This window comes from Lynx canadensis, chromosome B3, assembly GCF_007474595.2.
Source record: "Lynx canadensis isolate LIC74 chromosome B3, mLynCan4.pri.v2, whole genome shotgun sequence".
Classification (NCBI taxonomy): domain Eukaryota; kingdom Metazoa; phylum Chordata; class Mammalia; order Carnivora; family Felidae; genus Lynx; species Lynx canadensis.
The window spans coordinates 62,320,488-62,347,647 of record NC_044308.2 but is presented as its reverse complement, the minus strand read 5'-3'; the positions used below and the strand labels follow the sequence as shown (position 1 = coordinate 62,347,647).

The following is a 27,160-nucleotide window of genomic DNA, read 5'->3' as shown; positions in this document are numbered from 1 at the left end:
GATATTGTAGCAGGCCTATTCATTTATAATTTCCAGGGTCCACCCCTCCTCTCCTTCCCTCAGTTCCCTTTTGTTCAGTATTCAGCACTTTCCAGTTCTTTTTTCCATTTCACTGCAGAAAAAGAAAAAAAAGAAAAGAAAAGAAAAACAGAGTGGCTGAACAATGCCCCCTGCTTAAGTCCCCCAGAAGGTGGGTAAGTCATCAATGTGCTGAATTTGAGCACATTTGGTTTATTTAATCATGTGTTCATTTTTCTCTGATTGCACTGGAGTTTCACACATTCCACCATATGTTGTCTCCATGATGCTGTGCACACACGAGCGAGAACCCATGCGGGGGCCTAGCTTTCCCTCTCTTCTCTCCATCTCCAGCCCATTTCCCATCCCAGAGAGGGGCGTCTCCCTCTGGAGGCCCAAAAAGGGATCCCCAGTTACACAGACCCAATCCCTGAGAAACGGGACTTGTGATCACCCGGGAAATCTGAGGTCCTGGCCTCCACTGTGATCACAACGTCCTAACTTAGGGCTTCTCTGGCTTCCAGAGGCACTAATGAGCAGGGCTGAGCGGTAATTAAGACTGTGCTCAGCTCCCCATCACACAGCACAGCTGCAACCAGCCAGGAGGAGGGAGAGGGAGGAGGACACGAAGGATGCCTCCAGCCTTCTCTTCCCACTCTGAGCCCACTCCCCAGGGCTCTGTTTAGTGCAGCAAGGGGGAGTCAGTAAAGCCAAATAATGAGGGAATAACTGTAGGATTCAGCTGCCCAAAGCTGGGGAGGAAGCATCCAGATGCCGGCCAGGTGTTGCTTCTGTAGCCCATGAGGCGCCAGTGGGCCAAAGCTGTGCTTTTGTCAGAGGTGAGAAGTATCCTGTTTTGCAACCAGCCTGGCACAACAGGACCTGCATCAGGATGGGACTGTGGTCTCTCAAGGCAGGGGCAGCATGATACGCGCCACCCACTATTCATTGCCATGCAGATATACCATTGCTTCTGGGGAGGCTTCTGAGACCTTCTCTGGCTCATACCCTAGACCAAGGCTCCACTCTGGGTGAGGACCAACAGCAATAACAAATACTGAGTGAGCAACACTGAGCCAAGTTCTGGAGACCCACAGATCCATATGACCCAGTCTCTTCCAGACAGCATACCCTCCAGGGAGGAGGCAGATGTGGAGAGATATGACTGCTATGATAGCGGTAAGAACAAATTCTAAGGGAAACAGAGTAGCCTGGGTAGATTGAGGATAGCTCTGCTTGTATAGTGGCAATCGAGTCATGTCTTGAAGCAGAACACAGATTCACCAGAAAAGAGCTTTTTGGCAAAGGGAACAGAGCCAGCGAAGGCATGGGCATGAAATAGCAGATGGCCTGTCCTAGCGCAGTGAGCATTCAGATCCAGACGGTGAGGCAGACCTGATGCATAGCTTGAGTGGAGAGAGGAGGGATGGATTCTAGGGGTCGCTGGCCTGGTGGGAGCAATTGCCAGTCTGACTCACATTCCCCAGCTTACACCACTTGCAGGTGCCCAGACTATCAGAATCCGTGGGGAGCTGTCCCAGCCCCAGGTGCTGAGCAGGAGAGGGATCAGGGGTGAGTTGAGGGGCTGATGGAGAAAAGCCAGAGCTAGAGGGAAGGGGATTAGGCAGAAGGAAAAGGCCCCATGCTCACACAGGGACGCAACTGCAGCCAGGGGAGAGGGGTGACCGTTGCTAGGCTGGAGCCTGGGCCTCATGTGGGGCAGCGGTCACCCTTTTCCTTCCTGTCCTCTGCCAGCTGCTCCAAGAGTCACAGGTACCTGAAGGTCCCCAAAACCTACTCTGTCCCCAGGTAAGGGATAGAAGTATTCAGTGATGATTCTGTAGGGGCAGAGCTGAGAGGTTATGTCAACCACTTCCCAAACATGTAAACCTATGAGTCAGAGAAAGAAAGGTTAGCCTCAAAAATGCTGAATCTTCAGTAACATTGTGACCACTTTCAAATATATACAATCAGGACTCATTTCAAATAGCCTTTTGGAAGCATGCTAACTTTTTTTTAAGTAGGCTTCATGCCCAGCACAGAGCTCAATGAAGGGCTTGAACTCACAACTCTGAGATCAAGACCTGAGCTGAGATCAAGAGTCAGACGCTCAATCGACTGAGCCACTCAGGCACCCCAAAGCATGGTAGCTTATGACCGCTGGGTTATGGCCGTCCCCTCTCCTGCCAAGAATCAAAAGACTTCCCCTTTCCTTATCTGAGTGACATGATGAAGTTCTCCAAGGGTATTTTGGGCTGACTGATGAATAAAAGGAGCCTGGAATGCTGCTGTGTTAAGTCAGCCACCTCTTGGCTGGTGAGTGCCCACTTCATGACTTTCCTGCATGTAGATTTTTCAGTTCACGACAAGCTTCGTTTTCATTCTGAGCTGGTGGTCTTGTTTTCCAAGGCAGTGTTTCCCAAAAGGCTTGAGATCTCTTGCATGGCCACGGCTCAAAAGTTTGGAAATGAGATCCACAGGTGAGCTGTGTTCTTTACGGAGCTAACCTGAGGCTGCCCTGTACCCCTTGCCTCTCCCTTAAGGGGTCACAGGGTCAACAGGACACCTGTGGACACCTCTTCCCGGTGCCTGTATATCTGCCCTGTAGGAGAAAGGTGTAAGGAGTGGAACGGGTATATCTGGACGGGGAGGAAGGCTGTGAGTCCAAGCCTCCTTCACACATGGGAAACAAAATATCTGGCTTCCCTTCTTGTGCCCTTGTCAGAGAAGTGGATCTGGGACCCAGCCTCGTCTCTTCCCCCTGACTTGACAGGCATGGGAAGCGACTGTGGAGGGAACTTCAGAGCTGGGGGAAGTAGAGGGAGGATTGCCTTTTATTTTGAGTATCTTTCTTTGGACTTTTGCATTTATAATATTTCTATTTTTGAAAGAATCATTTGGTTCCTTTTTCTTTTAGCATATTTTCTTTAGAGCAACAGAGGCTTTTGCAATATGGAAAAAGTGACATTTGATCTGAAGGAGTGTGGAGGGGAGCTCTGAGTGTGGGGGACTGACCTTTACTAACCACCTACCCAGAGCGGAGGCTGGAGAAGCGCGAGCTGAGCCTGCAGCAGTGATGTCTGGTGCCCTCCACAGGTCAGTTCACAATGGGAGTCTCGGTGACGACCCGGAGCTGTGTGTGCGTGCCTGTGCTCGCCCCGCTCTCCAGCGGATTCTCTGGATGGCTCTGGCTAACGCGTCTGTCCACGCGCTCTGTTGCCAGCTGTCCCAGTTCTCTCTTCCTCTCTCCCTCTCTCCTTTCAGCCCAGCCTGGAAGCCCCAGGGCTTGGCCAGAGGGAAGCAGTTGTTGCTGTTTTTCCCCAGCTCCCGCTCAAACGTGACACCACAGAAAGGTCAAGCCCACGTGGTTCTGCACGTCCCCTGCCTGGCCCGCCCTGGCTGTTACCATGACGACTCCTGGGCTGGAAATGTCCTTAGCCACCTCTACTCAGCATGTTGGGTGGCTGTCCCAGGCTCCGTTCTCAGAAAAGCCACTCCAGCCAGCTGTTCTGGAGTTATAGGTCTTCTGGGAATATGGACAGACAGATATAGAAAAACAGATCAAGTCAGAGGCACACACACCGACAGAGACAAAGAGAAATAAGGCATATTTAGGGACCCAGAGAATGTGAAGAGGCAAAAAAGTGAGATGGTGACAGGGTCTCAGTGATGCAGGACTGAGGGATGATGAACAAAGCACAGCAGAGTCTGAGACAGAAACAAGAAAAGAGACAAAGAGAGGCACAGGGGACTCATGACAACAAGGATGAGAGAAGCCCCCACTGAAGAGTAATGGAGATGGCCTGAGGGAGGCAGAAAGGGGAAAGGGGACAATTGTGACAGGAGTTGGCCCACACTGCCTTGCTCCCATCCCAGTAAAGTGCCTTGTCCTGAGCCGGGCTCAGATCCAGTATTTGTCTCACCTCCCCAAGGTCTCAGGTGGGATCTCAGGTGATTTGCTGGCCGGGCTCTTTCTCTGGCTAGGTCACATTTGCCATCCATTTGCCTTGCCCTAAGCTAACAATGGTGAAGTTGAACCCCACCCCAGCACACACCCACACCCAGCCCCTCCTTGCCTTAGGGAGGCCCTTGGTTCCATTTCACCCCAAACTCACCATAAATACCTACAGCTCAGCCTCCTTTCTCCCAGGTGGTGGAATGGGTATTAGAGCACTGAGTAGGATGGTAAGAAATGAGGCAAAATTAGGGAGTTTGAGTATGACCATCAGAGGTGACGTAGCCCCTGGGCGGGGGGCAGTTAACTAATATGAAGGAGGAGAGAAGGGGTGACCGGAAACACTGAGTACCGGTCGGGAATGCAGGGGTAAGAGGGTGAGAGGAATAGGGGAGGGGAGTGTTTGGAGTGCTCACCCAGGAGGCCAGAGGAGCACTAACTGGAGTCACAGACCAACTAGGATTGGTCCTCCAGGGCTGGCCAGGAATTTTGCCTCCAACATTAGGTCATTAATTTCCTATCTTAGAAGTGTCTCTAAGGCTTTGAGTGAGGTCTCTCAGGGTCTTTGAATTCTCAGTCATTCTTAGCCTTTTCTTCTTAAGAAATAATAGCCCATAAGCAGAGGAAACTTGGAGCCCATCCAGCCTCCAACCAGTTCTGTCCTTGACCATTGTAGAATGAACAGTACAACCAGTATCCCTAATGTCACCATGTTCCAGGCTCACATGTGGGTGTAGAATAGAACAGGTGGCAGCCTAGAGAGCCTAGTGCCTTGGTAGCCTCAGAGCAGACAGCCCAGTGAGGAAACTTGGCCCAGAAGGGAGACTTCAGCTCAACATAGCTGTGGGTGGACATCAGATAAGGCTATGCTGAATTAGCCAACTTGGAGAACTCCTTGGGCCACAGAAGCTAGAATGTGAAAATCAAAGGTCCCATGCTGTCCCTGGAAGATAGGTCCCGGACTGAATGGGAAAGGGACTGTGGCAGATGTTGTTGATGCCCTACCCCACATCCCTTCAGCCCACCTCTATGTCCAACTGCGGCTGTGATGGACAGTTCCAGAACATGTTCACAGTTTCCCATTTATGATATAATGATTTGTAAGAAATGTATATTTAGTCATTCAGATGACCAAAGTATCTTTCTCAGATATATTTGGTCTTCATCCACAGTTCCTGAAAATACTTCACAGCCATAAAGGTGAAAAGGGTGTCTTGTAATTACTGAAGTTGACTTATAGACTCCACCCAAAGGCAGTGCCTGGTTTCCAGGAGAAACAACTTTGTGATTAGAGTGTTGGAACTTTCAGTCCTACTGCCACCTCCACCCCAACCTCTGGGGAGGGGAGACTGTAGACTGAATCAGCCAATGGCCAATGACTCAGTCAATCATGACTATGCAATGAAACCTCCATAATAACCCAAAAGGACAGAGTTGCGAGAGCTTTGGAGTTGGTGAACACATGAAGATTATGGAGAATGGTGTGCTTGGAGAGGGCATGGAAGCTTCGTGCCCTTTCCTCATACCTCACCTTATGTATCTCTTCATCTGACTGTTGACTATCACATCCTTTAATAAACTGATAAATAAATGTTAAGTGTTTCCCTGAGTTCTGTGAGCCACCCTAGTAAATTAATTGAACCTAAGGAAGAGGTAGTTGAAACCTCCAATCGGTCAGAAGAACAAATAACAGCCTGGGGTGGGAGGCAATTTTGTGGGACTGAACCCTTAACTTGTGAATCTGATGCCATCTCCAGGAAGATAGTGTCCGAATTGAGTTGAATTCTTGGACACCCTGCTGATGTATGAGAATTGCTTGGCGCTGTGTGTGTGAGAACCCAACCCACCCCCGTTGGAATTGGGTCCAGGAATCCTAATAGACCATCCTTCTCCTTCTCTGTGGGAGGCTTTTCTCAGCCTCTGCAGGGCAGCCTAGAAGTAGTAGGAGATTAACACTCCCAAAAGACAAACCTCAACCACTGAGGGATGGGGACTGGTGGAATTATAGCCATATTTCCCCATCGCTCAGTGGGAGAAATTCTGAGCTGTGATCTTTTATGCGCCTCAGAGTGATCCCAGAGGGACTGAGCCCTAACTACCCACAAGGAACCACTCACTAGACCCTTCACCATCTCATTCTCTTTGCTCCATTATTCTTGCCCACCCCCTAAAATAAACTGTCTACATCCAAGACCTTGTCTGATGGTATGTGTTCAGAAGACATAAAATAGCACAAGGGCTGTCTTTCTGTGATCTTCCCTGCCAAAAAGTCTGTCCCACATGGCTGGGCTAAGATAAGAATTGTTGGAGAGCTGTGCCTCTGACTGATTGTTGGTAGGTGATCAGATGTTTGTTGGAAGAGGTCATTATCATCTAAGGAGGTCATTATCATCTAAAGAACTCAACAGCTCCTCCTCCAAGATTTTGCGGAGTCCAGGGCTGACTTATTAGCAGCAAGCACCTGTAGGTCTCTGATGGACAACCATAGACTTTCATAACTGGAAAGGACCTTAGGGGTCATCTGATCCAACTTTCTATGAAATAAAGGAATCCCTTTACAATATCTCTGATGCCTGATTGGACATATATTATTGGACAGCTATTAGAAAGTTTACCTTACACTGAATTGTGATTGCTCTCCCTGAAACTTACCCCCAGTGGTCCTAGTTTGTCCTTTGTATGTCAGTGTTTCATTTTTCTGCTCAAGACTCCTCCAAATATTTTAAGGCCAACCATGTTTATCATATCTTTTCTTTCCAGGCCAAATTTTATTGCCTTGACCTTTCTTCAAATGAGATGATCTTCTGGGCCTCCTTACCCTGGACCCCTACTCCAGGCAGCACTGTGAGTTTGTCAGTGTTCCTCTTTCATAGTGCCCAAATGATACTTCAGAGTCGTATGGCCAGTGCAGAATTTATTTTTATACTATTATAGCCCTAAGTACATTTCCACTATTGATTCCTAGAATTATAAACTTTGGCAGGTACACAACACTACTGACTCAACTGAACTGTAAAGACATTGAACATCTGTTGTTTTGGTTTCTCAGCATCCCTTTTGCTTTTCTTCAGGTAACAGCAACTCTCTCTCACTTCCCATTTTCAAATGGTTCTGGTGGGATTGCCAACCACGGTACCCTGTGCCTCTAGCCATATGTTTTGGCCCATGACCTAGGCTCAGCCAATGAAAGCCAGTCCTTTCCCTGGTCACAGCAATTGGTTTGATGATTAGCATGTGACTCAGGCCAGGCCAATCAGAATCCTTCCCTGGGATTTATTATATGGAGTTGGAAGGGCTGGATTTGCTAAGCTGGGATGATGTAAAGAACTCCCAGGTCTATATCTGCTATACCTACACACAAAGAAATAGAGAAGTTAAGAGTGAAAGAAAGAAGAGATTGAAGATATTACTTGAGTATTTGGATCCAGATGACCTTGAGGCCAGCTCTACTTCTGTCCTTATCAATCAATGTCCCTTTATGGTTTAATCTAGATTGAGTCTGTTTTCTGTTACTAGAACAAACTAATACACAGTTCTTTTTGTGTCCTCTAATTGTGTAGTTACTTTTTAAATCCTAAACGAAGGGCTTCATATTTATCCTTATTAGATTTCATACTTTGTCCCATCATTTCAGTCTACAAAAATTTAGAGTCTGATTCTGTTGGTCAGTCAATTACCTATCCTCTCACTTTTAGTAAGGATGTCTTCTATGCACTTATCCAAATCATTAATAAAAATGTTCAGCTCAGCAGAGTGAGGAGGAAGAAGAAGAAGAAGGAGGAGGAGGGGAGGAGGGGGAGGAGGGGGTAAGGGAGAAGGGGGAGAAGAAGAAGAAAAGGAAACAAAGAAGATATGAGCATCGTGTCAGTTTATTAGTCAATGAGCACAATTTTTAGATGGTTTTTCAAACAACTAAGAATTTACACTACTGTACTCTAATCCAACCTACGCCTTCCATCCTGTCTCCCAGATCTCATGATTTAGTTGACCAGATGCTCTGCTGAAGGCTATGCTGCACCTTGGCATTCTGCTGAGATACCAATTGATAATCTCATCCAGGGGCACCTGGGTAGCTCAGTCGGTTAAGCGGCTGACTTTGGTTCAGGTTGTGATCTCGCGGTTCATGAGTTCAAGCCCCACATCCGGCTCTGTGCTGACAGCTCAGAGCCTGGAGCCTGCTTCGGATTCTGTGTCTTCCTCTCTCTCTTCCCCTCTCCCACTCATTCTCTCTCTCTCTCTCTCTCTCTCTCTCTCTCTCTCAAAATAATAGATAATCTCATCCAAAAAGGACATAAGATAAAAAACCAAAAGTGGTCCTTATTTATTTATTTATTTATTTATTTATTTATTTTAGAGAGAGAAAGGGCATGTGAGAGGGGGAGAGAGAGAGGAAGAGAATCGCAAGCAGGCTCTACGCTCAGTGTGGAGCCCAATGTGGGGCTTGATCCCACAACCCTGGGATCACAACCTGAGCCAAAATCAAGAGTCAGATGCTCAACTGATGGAGCCACCCAGGCTCCCTGGTTCTATTCTTTAAAATGCTCAAAACTCAGGGTGCCTGTCTGGCTCAGTAGATAGAGCGTGCAGCTCTTGATCTCAGGGTCATGAGTTCAAGCCTCATGTTGGGCATGGAGCCTATTTAAAAAATAATACTAATAAATACAATACAATAAAGGAAAAAATAAAATGATGATACACTCTCAGTAACCCATCTCTTTACCTGTGCACACATGCATGCCCACATAGGTACCATCCCTCTTACCTATCTCTGCCTCCTCCCTCCCTGCTTATCTGCAAAATAACTGATTTTTTTAAGTGGATCAGGTCAGCATGAAGGGAGCAAAGAGTCTGTTTGGGAAGAGAAAAACTTTACTTCCGAACAATCTGTGACCTGTAGCACTTGGGAAAAGGAGGTGGGGAGAATGCCAGGAGATGAGTATATCTCAGCCACACATTGACTCATGGTGGGAAGTACCACCGCTTAAGATGGCCTCCAGCTGGAGGGTGGGGCCTCAAGGAGCAGAGACCCACCCACCTGTCGCTCCAGTGCAGCCTATAGGAGGCAGTGTGGTGCATCCAAGGAGCACAGGCTTCAGAGAGCTAAGCCAGGCTAGAAATTCCAAACCCAGCAACACCACTTGCTAGCCACCCCACACTCCCTCGTGCCAAACCCAGGTGTCAGGCTCCACTCCTACTCTCTCACACTTCATTCCACCAGGATACTGAGTTCCAGTGGTTCTTCCCCTCCAAATGCTTCCTTTATCCACTTCTCTCTAGGCTCAGAGCCACATCCTCGTTTGCGTTACTGTCATCTCGTCAAATATTTCTTCCGCACCATTCGCTCTTTCTGGGACTCAAATTACACGTATATCAGACTGATTGATATTTTCCCACAGATCTTAGAAGCTTGGTTTTCTTTTTTTACTCCCACTCCTTTTTGCCCCTCTTTGTGTTTCAGCTTGGATGGTTTCTACTGACCTCTCTCAAGTTCATTGTTTTTTTTTTTTTTTCCCCTCAGCTGTACCTACTATGGAAAAACTTGAAGGAATTCATCTCTGATATCATGTTTTTTATTTCTAGCATTTTTTTAAGTAGGCTCCGTGCCCAACACGGAACTTGAACTCACGACCCTAGGATCAAGAGTAGGATGCTATACTGACTGAGCCATCCAGGAGTGCCTATTTCTAGCATTCGCATTGGACTTTCTCATAGTTTCTGTGTCTCTGCCAAGACTCCCTAAATGTTCATGCAAATTGCCCACCCTTTCCCACTAGACCTTTTCACATATTAGTTATTATTATTTTAAAGTCCCTATCTGGTAACTCCAAAATCTGTGTCATCTGTGAATCTGGTTCTGTTGATTTCTGTAACTTTTTTTTTTTTTGAGAGAGAGAGAGAGAGAGAGAGAGAGAAAGAACAAGCAGGGGAGGGGCAGAGACAGAGGGAGAGAGAGAGAATCCCAAGCAGGCTCTGCACAGCCAGCGCAGAGCCCCACGTGGGGCTCAAACTCATGAACCATGAGATCATGGCCTGAGCCAAAATCAAGAGTCGGGTGCTTAACCGTCTGAGCCACCCAGGTGCCCTGATTTCTGTAACTTTTGACGATGGATTTTTATTTTTCTTCTTTTTCATATGCGTCATAAATTTTTATTGAATGCCCATCGCATGTAAACAGTAGAGACTGAGGTAAATGGTATTTATGTCTGGAAGTGGCCATGCCTCTTCTGTTGGTCTGAGGGGTTAAGTCTGTTTAGTTCGGGGTCAGGTACGGTTTGGGCTATGTTGTTCCCACCATTACCTTAGTGCATCACAGGCTTTGAATCCCTCTGGTAGTGGGCTGCTTAGAGTGTGGACTGGTGTGTCAGAGGATTTTTCTGGGTTCCTGCTCCACGGACCTCAACCATCCCTGCATGCCTGCCCTACACCAGCAGTGGAGTGCTCTTGCTTGTCGTGTGGAGCCAGGCTCCTGGAGGGGCAAGACACGCAGTGGGGGTGGGTTGAGGGCGTGTATCTCTGTTATCCTGGTTCAGCTTTAGTCTCAGGCACATCCCAAGGTCAGGAGTGAGGCTTTCTCATTATTTCTGCCCCTGTTCCCTCAGAAAGCCAAATTCTGCCTTACTATCTGCAGTTGGTTTTTGTGGCCAGTTTCTTGCCCGCTCCCCCAACAGAGCAGACCCTTGCGTGAATCCTCAGCCCCATAGTTGCCCGCTGCTCCCTTTGGGATAGAGGGATTTTGCTTCCATTCTTCCTCACCAGAGCAGTGGATCTTTGCCTGTGGCAAAGAAGGACAGAAATGTTTTTACTCCTCACCCCAAAGCAGGTGAGTTTTGCTTTCATTACTCCCCCTAAAGCAAGAATCTGTTGCCCCTTCCTTAGCAGCTTAAGGCTTTTGCTTAAGAGAGGGATTCTGGAAGCAGCTGAGGCTTTTTGCCTTTGCCAAGCAGCTGCCTTAATCAACTTCTGCATGCTTGCACCACCACGGAGGAAAGCCCTCTCCCATTTCCTGCCCAGCTCCCAGTTTTTCTCTGAACCTCCGGGGAGGCCTCTGGAACAACACTGTGAGTACAAACTCTCCTGTGTCTGGAATAGTCTCCAGCTATTCTAAACTGACACACTAGCCCATGTGTAGCCTTTTAGTTTTTGTTAAAGTTTTTGTTGATTTCTTCTTACCCACTTGTATGATGGCCACCTCTTTCTTCCGTGCTCTGCTAAAGTTGAGACTGTTCATGTGTGTCTCTCTCTCCTTGAAGAGGCTTTATTTCATTGTCTTGTGACCTCAGCTTCCTGCAGACGCAAGAAAAGCTACGGTTTTGTAGATAATTCAGCTATTTCTCATCCCCGGGCAGGGGAGTGGCATTTTCCTGCAGGATTCTCTACCCTAAGTGGAGATGAAAGTCCTCAGGTCAGTCATCTCTTTCTTAGACAACCGCAGTCACCTCACAGCTGGCCCCTGCATCCAATTTTGCTCCTCTCCATACTGCATCCAGAATTAAGTATTAAAATTCTGTAACCATTAGAAACTAAAAGGGACTGAAAAATAAAATACCTGAAATTAGCTACATAAAATCCGAAACGTAGGTCATGGTGTGCCAGTTACCTATTGTCGTGTAACAAACCAGCTCCAAACCCAATGGCTCAAACCACGGCATTTATTTTGTTCATAAATCTGCGGGGCTTCTCAGGGACAGCTTGTCTCTGTTCCACCTGGTGTCAACTGGGGTAGCTTGAAGGCTGGGGTCTGAAATCATCTGAATCTCTCACATGTCTGATGCCTAGGTGGGAAGATTCATGCTGGGGCTAAACTGCTGAGAGCCAGCCCCTCTGTCTCTCCATGGCGTTTCTATAGTATGGTGTCCTCAAGGTTGCCAAACATCTTCTGTGTTGGCTCAGAACTACCAAGGAACATGTTGAGAGAGAGAGAGAGGAGTGCTTTCATGACCTAGCCTCAGAAGTCACATTATTTGTGCTGTACTCGATTAGCAAGGCACTTACATAGTCATACCCAGGTTCAAGGGGAGGGAGTGCTGACCCAACATCCCAAGAGAGGCATGTCCCCATCATACTTTAAGATGAAAGGGTGGGATGTGCTATGTTGATATGGCCACCTCTGAGGTCTGCCAAACATGATTCTGTTTGTTCTGTAATCGTGAAACAATAGCTTCAAAGAAATCAAGCTAGAAAATACAAATAAGACCACAAGCCATCAATTGCATTATTTCATATAGACATATCATTGCCAAGTGTGAATCTGTGCTCCCCTAATCAGTATAATCATGTCATACCCATGGCAACCATAGCTTGCATCTTTCTAGATGCAAATCTGATCCTGTCACTACCCCTCTTAAAATGACCCATTATCTCCTTGTCCCCACAATAAAACCCAAGCTCTTTAACATGGCTTATGAAGCCCTTCATACCTGGCCTTGTTTATTAATTTCCCAACCTCATCTTTGGATGTTTCCTTCTTTCTCCTTCATGCTCCAGCTACACTGAACTACTTTCTGGTCTCCAAACTTTCTTTTGCCTTTAGGCCAATGTACATGCTGTTTTCCTCTTCTGGGACTTTTCTCTGTCCCCATGTTCTTCTCCCTCTATTTTCATGGTCTGACTGCTACTCATTTTTCTGGACTTGGCTTCCCTAACACAGCCTCTCTCCTACTTCCCACCCTGACTGGCCTAGGGTTCTCCTATCTTCTTCCCCATGCTCTAAAGCTCCCTGTGCTTACGTCTTGACTCCGCAGCACCAGTGATGACAGCACTAATTAGCTAGGCCATCTCTCTCCTTCCATCATTGTGTGGGAAGATGTGGTTTCACTTTATTCACCACCATGCACAGTGCAGGGTCTCAACAAATATTGGCTAGGTGAATGAATCCGTGCCTGAAATAACCCACTTCTGGGTTCAAGTAAACAACTCTCCCACAGACCTAAGATTGCTATGGCAGTGTCCTGTCTTGAATCTTACAACTCAAGTAGGGACAAAGCTGGCTGGGATGGTTTGGAATTTTCAGGAAAATATTGCCTGTTTCATGTGGCTGGAGCTTTTCTTAATCTTGGGGAGCCACTCCAAGGCAGGGCCAGGGAGTGGCCCCAGGGCGTTTTCCCTTTTCCAGCAACAGTCCTGGTGGGCAGGCCTGCCTGGGAGAGGCACACCTCAGCAACAGCTGGTGGGATGTTTGTTTACTTGCTGTCCCTACATCCAGAGCCTATTTCTGGAACAGGTACTGGATGCAAGCCTGTGCCATTCCAGCCCTGATCCTACCAAAGCCCTGGGTGATGAGCGTGCCATGTGGCAGGAGAGAACAGTGTGGCAGTCACTCACCTTTCCTCCCTGGCTCTAACCCAACCTTCTTTGGGTATGCCACATCATTTCTGCTTTGCCCTATTGGCAAAAGTTGTCCTCCCTTGGCTCTGTGGTTTAGCATTAAATATTGCTCCATTTGCTCTGTTTCACTTAGGGAGCCCTCTCAACTCAAATCTGATTTGAGGAAGTGCTAACTGGAGTTCCTTGGAAATTTCCAGGGTCAAAGAAAAAAGATCAGCGTTTCTGGCCAGTAGAATTTTTCCTACATTTAGTCCAATTTCTGAAAGAGAATTGGAATATAAAGAGATCATTTGACTTGTGATCACACAGTAAGCCACAAGGCAGATAAAGATAGCACCCGAGACTCTTAGATTCAAATTTAGTACCATTTTAATAGTCTAAGTTAAGTCTATATTAAAAAACTAGCTTTGGAAGCTAGTATCAAATTTGGTTTCGCTATGGGGTGCCTGGCTGGCTCAGTTGGAGGAGCGTCCTCAGTTGGAGGATGAACTTGGGTTCGTGGGTTTGAGCCCCACATAGGGTGTAGAGATTACAAATAAATAAAAACTTAAATTTTTTGGTAAATTGTGCTTCACTTGTTTTAAGAGCCATCACTCAGGTTGTCACCTCTAAACCATAGTTGTGGGGCACCTGGGTGGCTCAGCTGGTTGAGAGCCCAACTTTGGCTCAGGTTGTAATCTCATGGCTCCTGAGTTTAAGCCCTGCATTGGGCTCACTGCTGTCAGCGAGGAGCCCACTTTGGATCCTCGGCCCCTCCCCCGCTTGTGCTTTCATTCTTTCAAAAATAAAATGAAAAAAAAAAAGAAGAAGAAAAGAAACCATAGTTGCAACTCGCTGAACTCCTTTCTGTGGAAATCTGCCTCTATTAAAGCGTTAAGTGAGGGGCGCCTGGGTGGCTCAGCTGGTTAAGTGACTGACTTCGGCTCAGGTCATGATCTCATGGTTCCTGGGTTTGAGCCCCTTGTCGGGCTCTGTGCTAAATGCTTGCTCAGAGCCTGGAGCCTGCTTCAGATTCTGTGTCTCCTTCTCTCTCTGCCCCTTCCCCGCTTGTGCTCTCTCAAAAATAAATAAATGTAAAAAAAATTTTTAAAGAGTTAAGTGAGCAGGTAGCTGAAGATCTAGGACTTTCATCCCATACCTCACCCAGATTTTCACGTGGGGCTAAAAGCCTTCCAGTCCTGCAGTTCCTCTAACTCCACTTCAGTTCCTCTAACTCAGTTTCCCACCTTCTCATACTAAAATTTCTGTTTCTTAGGAAATGGGAGGTAGGGAAAAGGCAAAGCTGGAATCTTGACTGAACTACAAAAACACTATTTTCTGGTGTAGATACATTCTCTGTCTGATGATTGCTCTTTAGGAGGGTGTTTTAGGACCTTATTGCTTTTTTCTTAAATTGTTGTTACTTGAGAAAGAGTCATTTTTGTTTATCATGAAGGGAGAAGAAAACTCAGTCTTTAAAAAAAAAAAAAAATCTATCCAATGAGAGCCATCAGATGGCCCCAAAGGAAGTGTGGTCCAGCACCTGAACCCCAGGCAGAGACAGAAACTTGCAAGCTCAGTCCAGGGCCAGATGACTGTCAGTGTCTGCCTTCCCCAAAGTGTTTGGGGACCACAGACGGTCGCTCTGTATGTCAAAGGTATCCTACTATTAAAAAGCAGTAGAGGAAAAAATAAAATTTAAAAAAAAATAAAAGTAAAAAGCAGTAGAGGGCACCTGGGTGGCTCAGTCGGTCAAGCGTCCAACTTTGGCTCAGGTCATGAGCTCAGAGTTCTTGAGTTCTAGCCCCACGTCGGGCTCTGCGCTGACAGCTCTGAGCCTGCTTCAGATTCTCTGTCTCCCTCTCTCTCTGCCCCTCCCCTGCTCACGCTCTCTCTCTCTCAAAAATAAGTAAACATTTTTTAAAAAGCAGTAGGAATAAAGCTAATACCATTAATCAAATTTTTCTTTTTATTTTTAGAGGGGGGGAGCGGGGCAGAGAGAGACCTAGGGCTTGATCCCACCACCCTGGGATCACAGCCTGAGCCCAAATTAAGAGACAGACACTCAACCAACTGGGCCACCCAGGTCCCCCCATTATCAATTTTAAAGAAGGAAAATATATCTGGAAATTGCCACCTCCCCCTAAATTCATACAATTCAGCAAATACATGGAATTATCTGGTTGATTCCCATCCTTTGACAGTGCAAATACTTGATTTAGATATGACCACATGTTCTCTGAAGATTTTTATGGTCACTCTGTTCCATCATTAGGGATTTGAAACCTGTTACCCGGGAAGAAGCTCCATGGAGTCAGAGCTGCAGAAATCTGGCCACAGAATCCTACCCTAAGAGCACCGAGGTGAGGTTTGGCTTGTCAGAGGGCTCATGTCAAAAATAGAAGGCTGCAAAGTTTCTCAGGTCTCCTGCATTGTCAAATACTTGTCTTTACCTCCCCACTAACTGGGAGCATCTCTCTGGGGGAGAAGCAGTTCAAGAGCACCACACACACAACTATTCTCATCACAAAAGCTTTATGTAGACAACACGGACTGAACATGAACACTATAAACAGGGAAGCACAGGCTCAGCCAGGAAAGCTGCCGCAAGAAGCTTGGAACTATTCAGAAGGGGTGTCAAATACCAACACCAAATTTACAAGTCTAATCTGAAGCTTGGCCCTTTTTAAGTGCAAGAGGAAGTTAGGGGAGAAACCATGCATGAAATAAAAATATATACATATACACACAAACACTCAAGTTGTCACACTGTTGTCCCTTTTCTCCACAAGGAACAAATCAGACAAAGGAAAAGTGCGGCCTCTTTTCCTAAAGTCTCTATATTTATTACAAACTTAGAGGAGCCCCACATGGGGTGTGGATCCAAGGAGGCAGATTTGATTCTCCTTGGCCTCACTTACCACTGACCATTAACCAAAGAAATACTTGGGATACAGGCAGGAACATCCAGAAGAGGCAAGCAAAAATATGGCTCACTGAGCTTATATATTCTACACAAGGATATCAGTTTCTCCAAATACTTTCATACTTGCTCCTTCACTAGATTCTTAGCAGACTTCTCACCTGTAGCAACAGGGCTCAGGCAAGGTGTGAGACACAGAGGAAAGCGGTATTTTGATCCAGCATGTGCTGGGTCAGTCACTTTATCCAGGACAGTCACACATGCCAGCCCCAAGCCAGTCCTCAGGGGCCCACAGCTGTTTGCTTTGTTGAGTGGGAGCGTGGGCTACCCTCCCTCCTTAGATTTCTCCTTGCTGCTCCGCTGTTTCCTCTGGACCCAAGACAGCTGCTTGGCGTGCGTGTGTGCAATTTACTGTTCCGCGGCTGCTGGCTGGTCCCCGGCCACTGGCTTCTCAACCTGGGACTCTGGAGGAATCAGATACTGGACCTCCTCTGTACTGATGGCTACTTTATCTGGCTGGAGCCACCTCTTGAAATGTTCCAAGGTGCTAGGAGAAAGCAGGAGAAAAGGGTGGCCACATCAGACCTGGCTGATTAATCACTTAATGATTATCTCAGTTACTCAAATACTGCCTTCCCGCCCACCACCAATTTCTTCCTACAATTGTTTTTCACTGCTAACGGGGAGAACGCCGATCTTCCTCTGACAGCTGTGCATCCTGGCAGCTCGGCGGCATAATTTACCCCCTAGTGGGCACTTTGGCTATAAGCAGCACCAGGCCCCTTCAAATGCAGAGCCTCTGAAGGCTTGACGAGAATAGCTGAAGAGCTTATGTCTCAGTCCTGTCTTTTCTTCCTCAAAACTGGAGTGGAGAGAAACTGTCAGAGGGAGGAAACGTTCAAATAAATACCAAACTATTAGTGGAGCATCTTGAAATCTCCTATACCTGAGGCAGTCTGAGACTCGATTATACTTACAGCACTTAGTAGCACTAAGCACCATTTTTGTGGGTTTTTTGTTTGTTTATTTCATCCTATAGCAAGTCCCCAAGATGGAAACATCTGCACAGCAATTTCTCCCACAAAGAAATAGCCACTATGCCAGAGGGCTCTTTTTTCCTTTGCATCTGTGCAGAGAGGAGAAGTGCCCCCTCCCACCTTCCTTAATTACCCAAGATCCTCCACTCTAAAGCTTATTAGATACTCATGGTAAACTACAAATGACCACAAATAATATAAGCCTTATTCTATGCTCTTAAATAGCCCAAAGTCTCGAGCCCAGAAGTAAAGCCATCACCAGCAGATTTGAGACACCTAAAATGGGGGAATCCTGGTGTAGACAATAGGATTTCTCAGCCCATTACTCCTGGGCCAAAAGCATGCCATGATGAGGGTCACCTACCTGGCCTTCACGTACATGAAGAACCACACAATTCCACTACAAAATGGCCTCTGTTTAAATTATAAATGTTGAAGTCTGCAAATAAATGCAAATCTATTTCTGGTGTGCTTGTTCTAACACTGATAGAAAGATGTGTTCCCACAGATGGAGCTTGGAAACAAGTGCCCACAGCTCAGGGGACTAAGGTACTCCAGGGGCATTTAATCTTCATCTACAACACTTTTCATAGAATTGTTTCAATTGCTTCTATAGAAAAGGGAACATCATATCATTTTAGGTATTGATAAACACACAGAAACATGACCTTGAGCCTTGGTGCTGATCTGATTTCAGAGAAAAAGAATTCCTACTTGAGAATCACATAGGAGAAAACTTTGTCTTTTCTTCTCAGAATTGGAGAGGAGGCAAACATTCAAGGGGCGCAAGAATCGAATACCAAGTTATTAGTGTGTTGGGAATGTGTACATCTTCTAGTCTTTTGTGTTTGGGGCAGTTGAAGGCTCAACGGGATTGAGTCTTTAGAGACAGAAAAAAGCAACATGTGTTTTATTTTCTGAACCCTCAGAGGGTAGGTAGTTGGCCTGACTTTAGATGCCACATGATTTCTGAAGAATCTAAGGGCACGCCAATGCAATATTTAAGATAATGTAAGTAAAAGCACTTTGCAAATTAAAAAGCAAAATGTAGGGGCGCCTGGGTGGCTCAGCTGGTTAAGCATCTGATTTCAGCTCAAGTCATGATCTTACAGCTCATGAGTTCATCGGGCTACTCGTTAACAGTGAGGAGCCTGCTTGGGATTCTCTCTCTCTCTCTCTGTGTCTCTCTTCCCTTTCCATGCTCTCCCTCTCTCTCTCTCTCTCTCTCTCTCTCAAAAATAAATAAACAAACTTAGAAAAAAAAGTAAAATGTAGCTATCAAGTTTTATTTCCCTACTGTCCATGATTTCAGCAGCCATAGCTTCATCTGACATCATGGGGCTTTTTAAAATCAACGTTAATGGTATGTTGCAAACTTAGGTCATGTTTCCCTAAGACCTTTTGTTTCAAATTCGGGTTTTTACTTCCCTCACCAATTTTTTTGAATAATTTCTTACTGAACTTTAAAATTCCATCAAGACCAATGATAATAGCTAACACTTATATAGTACTTACCAGAGGCCAGGTCTGTTCTAAGCACTTTATACACAGTAACTCATTTAACCCTCCTAACAACCTAAGAGGTAAGAGTTACTATTCCTGGAAAGCATATTACTATTACATATTCCTGTTACTATTCCTGCTCTGTAAAGCAGGAAACTGAGGCACACACAGGTTACTTCCTTAAGGACACACAGCCAGTAAGTGGCAGAGCAACTCTCCCGGGTGTTGGGCACCATGCAGCTCTTTGTGGCAGGATGCCCTCTCCTCCTCTCTGCATCCGCCACCCCCTGAAGATACTGTTCAAGTCCTGCCTTCTTCTCTGGCACAAACACCAGAGCCCACAGGGAGCTCAGTGGTCTCTCAACTCCCAAAGCATGCTCTGTCACTTCCACTCACCCGGCTCTTTTCTTATGCTGCCTTATTTTGTTAGGTTCATCTTTATATATATTTGTCATCTCTCTCCAAATAGTTGTGGGGACCAAAGGAAAAAAAAGGGATCTCTAAAATTTCTTTACATCTCCCCTCTGCCCCAGCACCCCCAGCCCCATAGCATCAAGCACAGTGCCTTCACACAGTAGATGCTTAGGAAATTCATGCTATACAAATTCAGTCTATACAAATTTGAATGCCTACAAGGTGATAGAAACTCTGTAAGGCAATAGGGAGTTACAGGTAAGATACTGTTCCAGTTGATGATTGGTTACTACTTTCTCAAGTACATTGTATACTTGGAAAAGAAGACAATGCTTTATCCTCAATTCTGTCCAATCTGTGATCAAGATGTAGGTGGGGTATTTGCTTTTTTGCAAAAATACTATCAAAAATCTGCTACTGGACCAAGAGCAAAGAGAGCAACCTTAAAAAAGGATGAGTTTTGAGCTCAGAAAAGCTGATGTTGATATTAACCAATATCTCGACTCAAATGTCACTCTCCCTGAATTCTTTAGAGAAAGAGAAATGCCCTCAGTGAAATACTGTCACCTGGAACTGGACTGAGAACCAATTACCTCTCATCAGAATCAAATCCATCCACAAAGAACTCTGATGCTAACTTCTCCTGGAGGAATCGATCCCAGCATTCCTTCTTGGCTTGGGCCAAGGTTCGAAGCATGTCCTTAGAAGTTACTTCCTGATTTAAACCTTTGATTCTTCTCAGTTTCTTCTCTAAAAACAGATGAGGAGAAGTTAACAAGGAAAGTGAGTATAAAATGAAACTAAATCTAAAATGCAACATGACAACTTAAAAATTCTCTCACTGATGAGTATATTCACACTCCCTGCAAAAGAGCTCATTTTTTCTGAGGACATGTACAGGGAAATGTACATTTTTCTTTTTCCTTCACAATGTCTTAACTCTGGATTGTATCAGAGAAACATTTAACCCCAGAAAGGGAAAAAGCCATAGGCTCTCATAAATAAATCAGTGGCATGTCTTCTTTGAAATCACAGAAGCCAGCAGGTATCTCTCTAAGGAATTACTTGTTTTCCCTGGCTTGACATGTGTCAACTCCTTGAATATAGTCTCTCTGAGGAGTAAGTGGTTTTTCTTTTTGTTACAATGACATGAAGTAGTTTCCAAACCTCAGGAGAAAGAATTAGAGAAAATAATGAAAGATCCAATGGTTCATTAGACACTAAAATTGACTTGATGGGAACTCAATAATCAGAGACCTTGAAGATCTCTATGTGCGATTAAATTCTTCATAAAAGAAAATCTCCCAACGTTTTTTACAGTTACTGAACTTGTGGCCTGGATGTTGGGACCTTATAAAAACAAACATCTTCTAATTCCAATGAATGGTCTACATGGCTTCCTGATGATAGATGTTTACTTATTGTTCTGTGCATTTTAAGTGTAATTGTTGAACAACTGAAGATCAGAAGGAACAGCATCACCATTTGCCTTCTGCCTTAATTCAGTCTTGCCTTCAACTATAATAAATGTGTCAATGATGGCCTTTTGGAGGGGGGAGTGGGGAATAATATCAAGCCCAGACCCAAACAGAAACTTTATGATTTGCAATCCTGTTTTCATTTCTTCTTTTTAAAATTTTATTTATTTATTTTAAATAATCTCTACACCCAATGTGGGGCTTGAAATTATAACCCCGAGATCAAGAGTTACATATTCCTCCGACTAAGCTAGTCTGGAGCCCCCTGTTTTCACTTTTTTTTTTTTTAATGTTTACTTATTTATTTTGAAAGAGAGAGAGAGAGAGCAGGGCAGGGGCAGGGAGAGAGAGGGAGACAGAATCCCAGGCAGGCTCAGCTCAGAGCCTGATGCAGGGCTCTATCTCACAAACTGTGAGATCATGACCTGAGCTGAAATCAAGAGTTGGTCACTTAACCAACTGAACCACCCAGGCACCTCTGTTTTCATTTCTAAACAGGCCACATCATCTGCCATCCACAGATCAAAGCAATAACCACCTTTTGTTGCTGCAAGTTACCACCAAGAGCTCGCCCATGTAAAAAACCTGCAATTGATAAAAGTTAAATATTTGAGGAGTTTTTGCCTCCTTGAGGATGTGAAAAGAATTATGTAGATCTCCCACTGAGCTGGCTAAGTTTTTTTTTTTTTAATACTTTTAAAAAATATATTTATTTATTTTTGAGAGAGAGAGAGACAGACAGACAGACAGGGTGTGAGTGGGGGAGGGGCAGAGAGAGAGGGAGACACAGATTCCGAAGCAGGCTCCAGGTTCTGAGCTGTCTGTACAGAGCCCGACGTGGGGCTCAAAGTCACAAACCATGAGATCATGAACTGAGCTGTAGTCAGTCGCTTAACTGACTGAGCCACCCAGACGCCCCATGAGCTGGCTAAGGTTTTATAATTGGTGCTCTTAGTGGATTCTTTTTGATATAGGTTTATTTGGCAATAAAAACAATGTATTATCTGGCCTTGGTTCTCAAGGTGGAAGGTACTCTTTTGGGCTGGCAAAGTCTTCCCCTCTCTGAGTGTGCTGAGTCCCTAATCGGTTGTGATCTAAGTTGGGCAGGTAGAAATAGATACCACTGCATACTCCAAGTCTGCCTGCCAATGTCTCCCAGACTGTGCCATAGGCACAGAAATGGCTCCTGTCTTCCTCAGAGAATGAAATTTTAATCTTTTTTTTTTTTTTAAGATTTTATTTTTAAGTATTCTCTACACTCAACATGGGGCCCAAACTTACAATCACCCAGTTGAAAAGTCCTATGCTCTACCGACTGAGCCAGCCAGGAACCCCTTAATCATCTTCTTAACTGATTTTAGAAAAGATCAGTGGAGTTTTAACTTCCAAAACCAGTCTTGACCAATCAAATCATCACCAAATCCATTAAACTTTCTTACATCTCCTGGGCACAGAGTACCAACAAGCTGCAGGATGTGGTTCTCCAGCTTTCTCAGATGATTGCTTCTTCTCCTTATCATCGTTCTGACTACCACTGAACAGAATTGTGTGGGACGCCTGGGTGGCTCAGTCAGTTAAGCATCTGACTCTTGATTTCAGCTCAGGCCACGATCTCACAATTTGTAGGATCGAGCCCTATGTCAGGCTCTCTCTCCCTCTCTCTCTGCCCCTTCCCCACTCTCTCTCTCTTTCTCATAAAAAATAAATAAACATTGAAAAAAAAAGAGGGGTGCCTGGGTGACTCAGCCGTTAAGCATGTGACTTCGGCTCAGGTCATGATCTCATAGTTCGTGAGTTTGAGTCCAACATCAGGTGAGCTCGAGTCTGGCTTTGGGTAAAACATGAGCCCGGGTGAGCCCCTTTCTCTCTCCCTCTCTCTTTGCCCCTGATGGGATTCTCCCTCTCCTTCTCTCTCTCTCTCTGCCCTCACTCACTTGTGCCCTCTATCTCAAAAAAAAAAAAAAAAAAAAAGAACACAATTGTCAACAACCTTGGCCAGGGCTGCAGGCTGCAAGTATTACTATCCTAACGTTGGTGGCTTCCCGATAAATTTCACATTACACCCTTATATTTCTCATTATCCATCATTCCTCTTGTGTTTCTCTCATATCTTTTTCTTACAGATCCTGTAAACTCTATTCTGACTCTTCTTTCTGTCCTTCCTCAAAAGCTTCTTCCTGAATTGCCTTTCCTTTCTTAAATAATTATTCCTAGGTTTGGTTTTGTGACACAAAGATGAATCTCATGGGTGTTTAATAATAAAAGGATACCACAATTCGAAAGCAGTCACTGCCCTAGACTGATATTTTTCTTTCCCCTTGCATGGGACAATCTGAATCTCTTTCCTGTATTTGGAGTCTCTCTAAATATTAATACTTAAGGCCACAGGACAGAAGATGTATTCAGGAAATATTTTCAAAATTAAACAACTAACAAGAGGTAGAATGAATTTTATGTCAACATGGTCCCATTCCAACAATCAACCTATTTAATACAACAGTTTTTTAGTACAACAATTTTTCAATATAATAGTTTCATCAGAAATCCAAATGCAGCTCTGGGGCCATGCCCTTTTCTTTCAGGATGGCATAATGTTTGACACTTTTGAGTTATCTGACTATATGGGCCACCAATAGTAGGCAAGAGGATTGTACAGAATGGCAAGAAATGAAGCAGAATTCAGATAATACAGTCAGAGGCAGGAGGTAACAAAGAGAGTTTTAAGGGATATACAAGGAAAAGGGTGCTCCTTCCCAACAACCAACCTGAAACCCCCTAGGATTATATCTGACAAATACATGTGGTGAGGACTAAAAATAATACTAATTAAGGGGGCAACTGGGTGGCTCAGTCAGTTAAGCGGCTGACTCTTGATTTCAGCTCAGGTCATGATCTCACAGTTCATGAGATTGAGCCCTGTGTCCGGCACAGTGCTGACAACACGGAGCCTGCTTGGGATTCTCTCTCTCCTCTTTCTCTGTCCCTCCTCCTACTCACACTGTCTCTCTCTCTCAAAAATAAATAAACATTGGGGCGCCTGGGTGGCGCAGTCGGTTAAGCGTCCGACTTCAGCCAGGTCACGATCTCGCGGTCCGTGAGTTCGAGCCCCGCGTCGGGCTCTGGGCTGATGGCTCAGAGCCTGGAGCCTGTTTCTGATTCTGTGTCTCCCTCTCTCTCTGCCCCTCCCCCGTTCATGCTCTGTCTCTCTCTGTCCCAAAAATAAATAAACGTTGAAAAAAAAAAAAATTAAAAATAAATAAATAAATAAATAAATAAATATTAAAAAATTATGATAATGGGCACCTGGGTGGGTCAGTTGGTTAAGCGACTTCGGCTCAGGTCACGATCTCACGGTTTGTGAGTTTGAGTTCCAGATAGGGCTGTGTGCTGATGGCTCAGAGCCTGGAGCTTGCTTCAGATTCTCTCTCTCTCTCTCTCTCTCTCTCTCTCTCTCTCTCTCTGCCCCTCCCCTGCTCACACTCTGTGTCTCTCTCTCTCTCTCAAAAGTAAACATAAAAATAAATAAAAATAAATAAATAAAATAATAATACAAAATGATAATAATAATAATTAAGATTAGAAACCAGGTTTGAGGGGCGCCTGGGTGGCTCACTCAGTTAAAACATCTGACTTCGGTTCATGTCAGGATCTCGCAGTCTGTGAGTTCGAGCCCGAGCCCCATGTCGGGATCTATGCTGACAGCCCAGAGTCAGGAGCCTGCTTTGGATTCTGTGTCTCCCTCTCTCTCTCTGCCCCTCCCCCGCTCTCACTCTGTCTCCCTCTCTCTCTCAAAAATAAATACACATTAGAAAAATACATGTTAAAAAAACAGGTTTGATGTAACTTTAACATGCTTCCTTAAAACCACCAGATTATGATTAAAAACATAAAAGAAAGTAATTTAACTCACCTAGAGATGCTAAATACACTTCTGAATCCTGCAAGGGAGCCCAAGGCTTTGTAGCTGGCTGATCAGCAAAATCTGGGGCCTCCCTCTGGCCTGTGCCTGCAGGGTAAGAATCCATAAAGGAGTCTGAAAAGGCATTGTTGGCACCATCTTCTTGATCAGGATTTGGCAGACAGGAACAGATTTCAGCCCAAAGATCAGGGCCAGATTTTGTAGCTGTAGAGTCAACGCTCTCAAACATTTTCATTTGGAATCTGAGCTGGAAAAACAGAACTGTAAGGACTGGCTCTAAGGATACAGTATAAGTATGCAGTACTGAGATATTTGTTTCCCTACTGAAGGAAGGTAATAGGCTTTTAAGAAGTTTCTCTAAACTTAAAATGTCTTGGGGCACCTGGGTGGCGCAGTCGGTTAAGCGTCCGACTTCAGCCAGGTCACGATCTCGCGGTCCGTGAGTTCGAGCCCCGCGTCAGGCTCTGGGCTGATGGCTCAGAGCCTGGAGCCTGTTTCCGATTCTGTGTCTCCCTCTCTCTCTGCCCCTCCCCCGTTCATGCTCTGTCTCTCTCTGTCCCAAAAATAAATAAACGTTGAAAAAAAAAATGTCTTTTATTAGATTCCTATGTTATAGATATAAAGATGACAAAAGGGCAATTGGGTTCCTCTTCTGGCTCGGCATTCCAGTTGTTTTCATAATAAAGTGTTTTTAAAAATGAAATTTCTCAAGCCAGACACAAAAGGACAAATATCAAATGATTCCACTTGTAAGAAGTACCTAGTGCAGTCAAATCCATAGAGACAGAAAATAGAAGGGTGGTGGCCAGGGGGTTGGGGGAGGGGGAAATGGGAGTTACGTTTAATGGGTACAGAGTTTCAATGGGAAGTTCTAGAGATGGATAATCATGACGGTTGCACACCCATGTGAGTACCACTGAATTGTACATCTAAAAATGGTTAAAATGAGGGGCGCCTGGGTGGCTCAGTCAGTGGAGTGTCTGGCTCTTCGTTTCGGCTCATGTCCCTGATCCCAGAGTCATGGGATCAAGCCCCCCATTGGGCTCAGAGCTGACAGCACAAAGCCTGCTTGGAATTCTCTCTCCCTCGGCCCCTCTCCCCCACTCACACTCTCTAAAAATAAAAATTTACAAATTTTAGGGGCACTGGGTGGCTCACTCAGTTAAGTGTCCAACTCTTGATTTCAGCTCAGGTCACCATCTCACAGTCATGGGATTGAGCCCCAAGTCGGGGGCTCCACTCTGAGCATGGAGACTATTTGGTCTCTCTCCCTCCTCCCCTCTCACTCTTCCTCTCCCTAAATAAGTAAATAAATAATTTTTTTTTTTTTTTTTTAAATTTTTTTTTTTTTTTTCAACGTTCATTCATTTTTGGGACAGAGAGAGACAGAGCATGAACGGGGGAGGGGCAGAGAGAGAGGGAGACACAGAATCGGAAGCAGGCTCCAGGCTCCGAGCCATCAGCCCAGAGCCTGACACGGGGCTCGAACTCACAGACCGCGAGATCGTGACCTGGCTGAAGTCGGACGCTTAACCGACTGCGCCACCCAGGCGCCCCAATAAATAATTTTTTTAAAAAAATTATTTTTTTAAACAGTTAAAATGGGCCCTTTTACATTATGTGTGTTTTAACACACACATACGCACACACACAAAGAAATGTCTAGGACATTTCCAGTGGAGACAAATATTCTGCACTTTGCTCCAAAGATCTCCAAAATGCAACCACTCTGTCCTCAGCCAATTAAATTCTGTTTTCAATAGGACATGAACCAAAGATCTTGCACAGTTCCATAGACATGAGGATAATAAAAATGCTGTTTGGAAAATACTGTCAGAGAGTAATGCCATATGCAAAGCCCCATGTGCTCATTACATGTAGAAGCTGGACTATATACCTTATTTTATAAGTTCTTATTTTAATAATCAGAAACACTGGAAGAGGCATTTCCATCAGTTTACAGATGAAGAAACTGAGGACCAGAAGGATAACAAAAGTCTAGGGTACCTTACTGACATCTATGGTGATTCCTTGATTGGAAACCACACCTCTGCCGCTCCAAAATCCATGTTCTTATCCAATACCTCGCTGCTGGGGCTTTCATAACTATCTAGTCTTACAGCCTGGGCTGACACCCTCCTTCAGGAAGGACCTTTGAGATTAGGAAGGCTGCCTGGGGTAAGGTCTGAATAATTCCAGGAGAGAGCCCAGCCTGCGCAAGGGCCCAGAAGTAAAAGGGGCAGAAATGTCACAGAGGCTCTGGATTAATTGATGCCGGGGTCCCAGTGAACCTCCACTCCCATCCGGAAGTCGCTTGAACCCACCCAAACCAAAACTTTGCTCGCACCGGAGCCCCAGTCCTCCCCCCTTCTCTCTAGGAAGTCCAGAACAGAGCCGGCAATGCCAGTGTCCAGACCCGGGCCTCGTCACTCTGACCTCAAGACCTGGCTGGGCAATACAAGTCAGGCCCCGAAGCTCCTCTGTGGTATCCCGGGATAGGACCCGGGCCGAGGATCTAAAACTGTAGGTACCCCTGCCCCTCCTCACCTACCGCAAACGCCTCCCCAGCAGCCCACAAACGCTCGGCTCAGTTCCGTCGCTGAAGGCTGT

General features: G+C 45.4%; 1 protein-coding gene and 1 long non-coding RNA gene across 5 annotated transcripts; one reads left to right on the top strand and one right to left on the bottom strand.

The window, feature by feature from the left end:
- LOC115516095 lies at nucleotides 1–19,743 on the top strand. The gene is made up of 5 exons (XR_003969469.1): nucleotides 1–190; nucleotides 2,936–3,114; nucleotides 6,734–6,817; nucleotides 15,552–15,639; nucleotides 19,687–19,743. It is a non-coding gene; the product is annotated as an uncharacterized LOC115516095 (long non-coding RNA).
- CCDC32 (coiled-coil domain containing 32) lies at nucleotides 10,826–27,160 on the bottom strand. Of its 4 annotated transcripts, none has more exons than XM_030318479.1 (4): nucleotides 27,102–27,159; nucleotides 24,542–24,797; nucleotides 19,747–19,903; nucleotides 10,826–11,865 (listed from the first exon to the last, which is right to left on the bottom strand). In XM_030318479.1, exons 2-4 carry the CDS (start codon nucleotides 24,783–24,785, stop codon nucleotides 11,814–11,816), a joined length of 453 nt encoding a protein of 150 aa, XP_030174339.1. In that variant the 5' UTR covers nucleotides 24,786–24,797; nucleotides 27,102–27,159; the 3' UTR covers nucleotides 10,826–11,813. The 4 variants fall into 4 exon arrangements, with proteins under 4 accessions (XP_030174339.1, XP_030174337.1, XP_030174338.1 ...); XM_030318477.2 differs by lacking the exon at nucleotides 10,826–11,865 and adding an exon at nucleotides 15,795–16,746 and having other exon boundaries at nucleotides 27,102–27,160; XM_030318478.1 differs by lacking the exon at nucleotides 10,826–11,865 and adding an exon at nucleotides 15,795–16,746 and having other exon boundaries at nucleotides 24,542–24,792; nucleotides 27,102–27,160.

Excerpts from the sequence above, each read along its gene's own strand:
- CCDC32 (XM_030318477.2), bottom strand. The coding sequence starts at position 24,785 with ATGAAAATGTTTGAGAGCGTTGACTCTACAGCTACAAAATCTGGCCCT. Across the intron at positions 19,904-24,541 it reads AGTGTATTTAGCATCTCTAG|AGAAGAAACTGAGAAGAATC; the intron begins GTGAGTTAAATT and ends ATCTGTTTTTAG. Across the intron at positions 16,747-19,746 it reads GGATTTGATTCTGATGAGAG|CACCTTGGAACATTTCAAGA; the intron begins GTAATTGGTTCT and ends GCTTTCTCCTAG.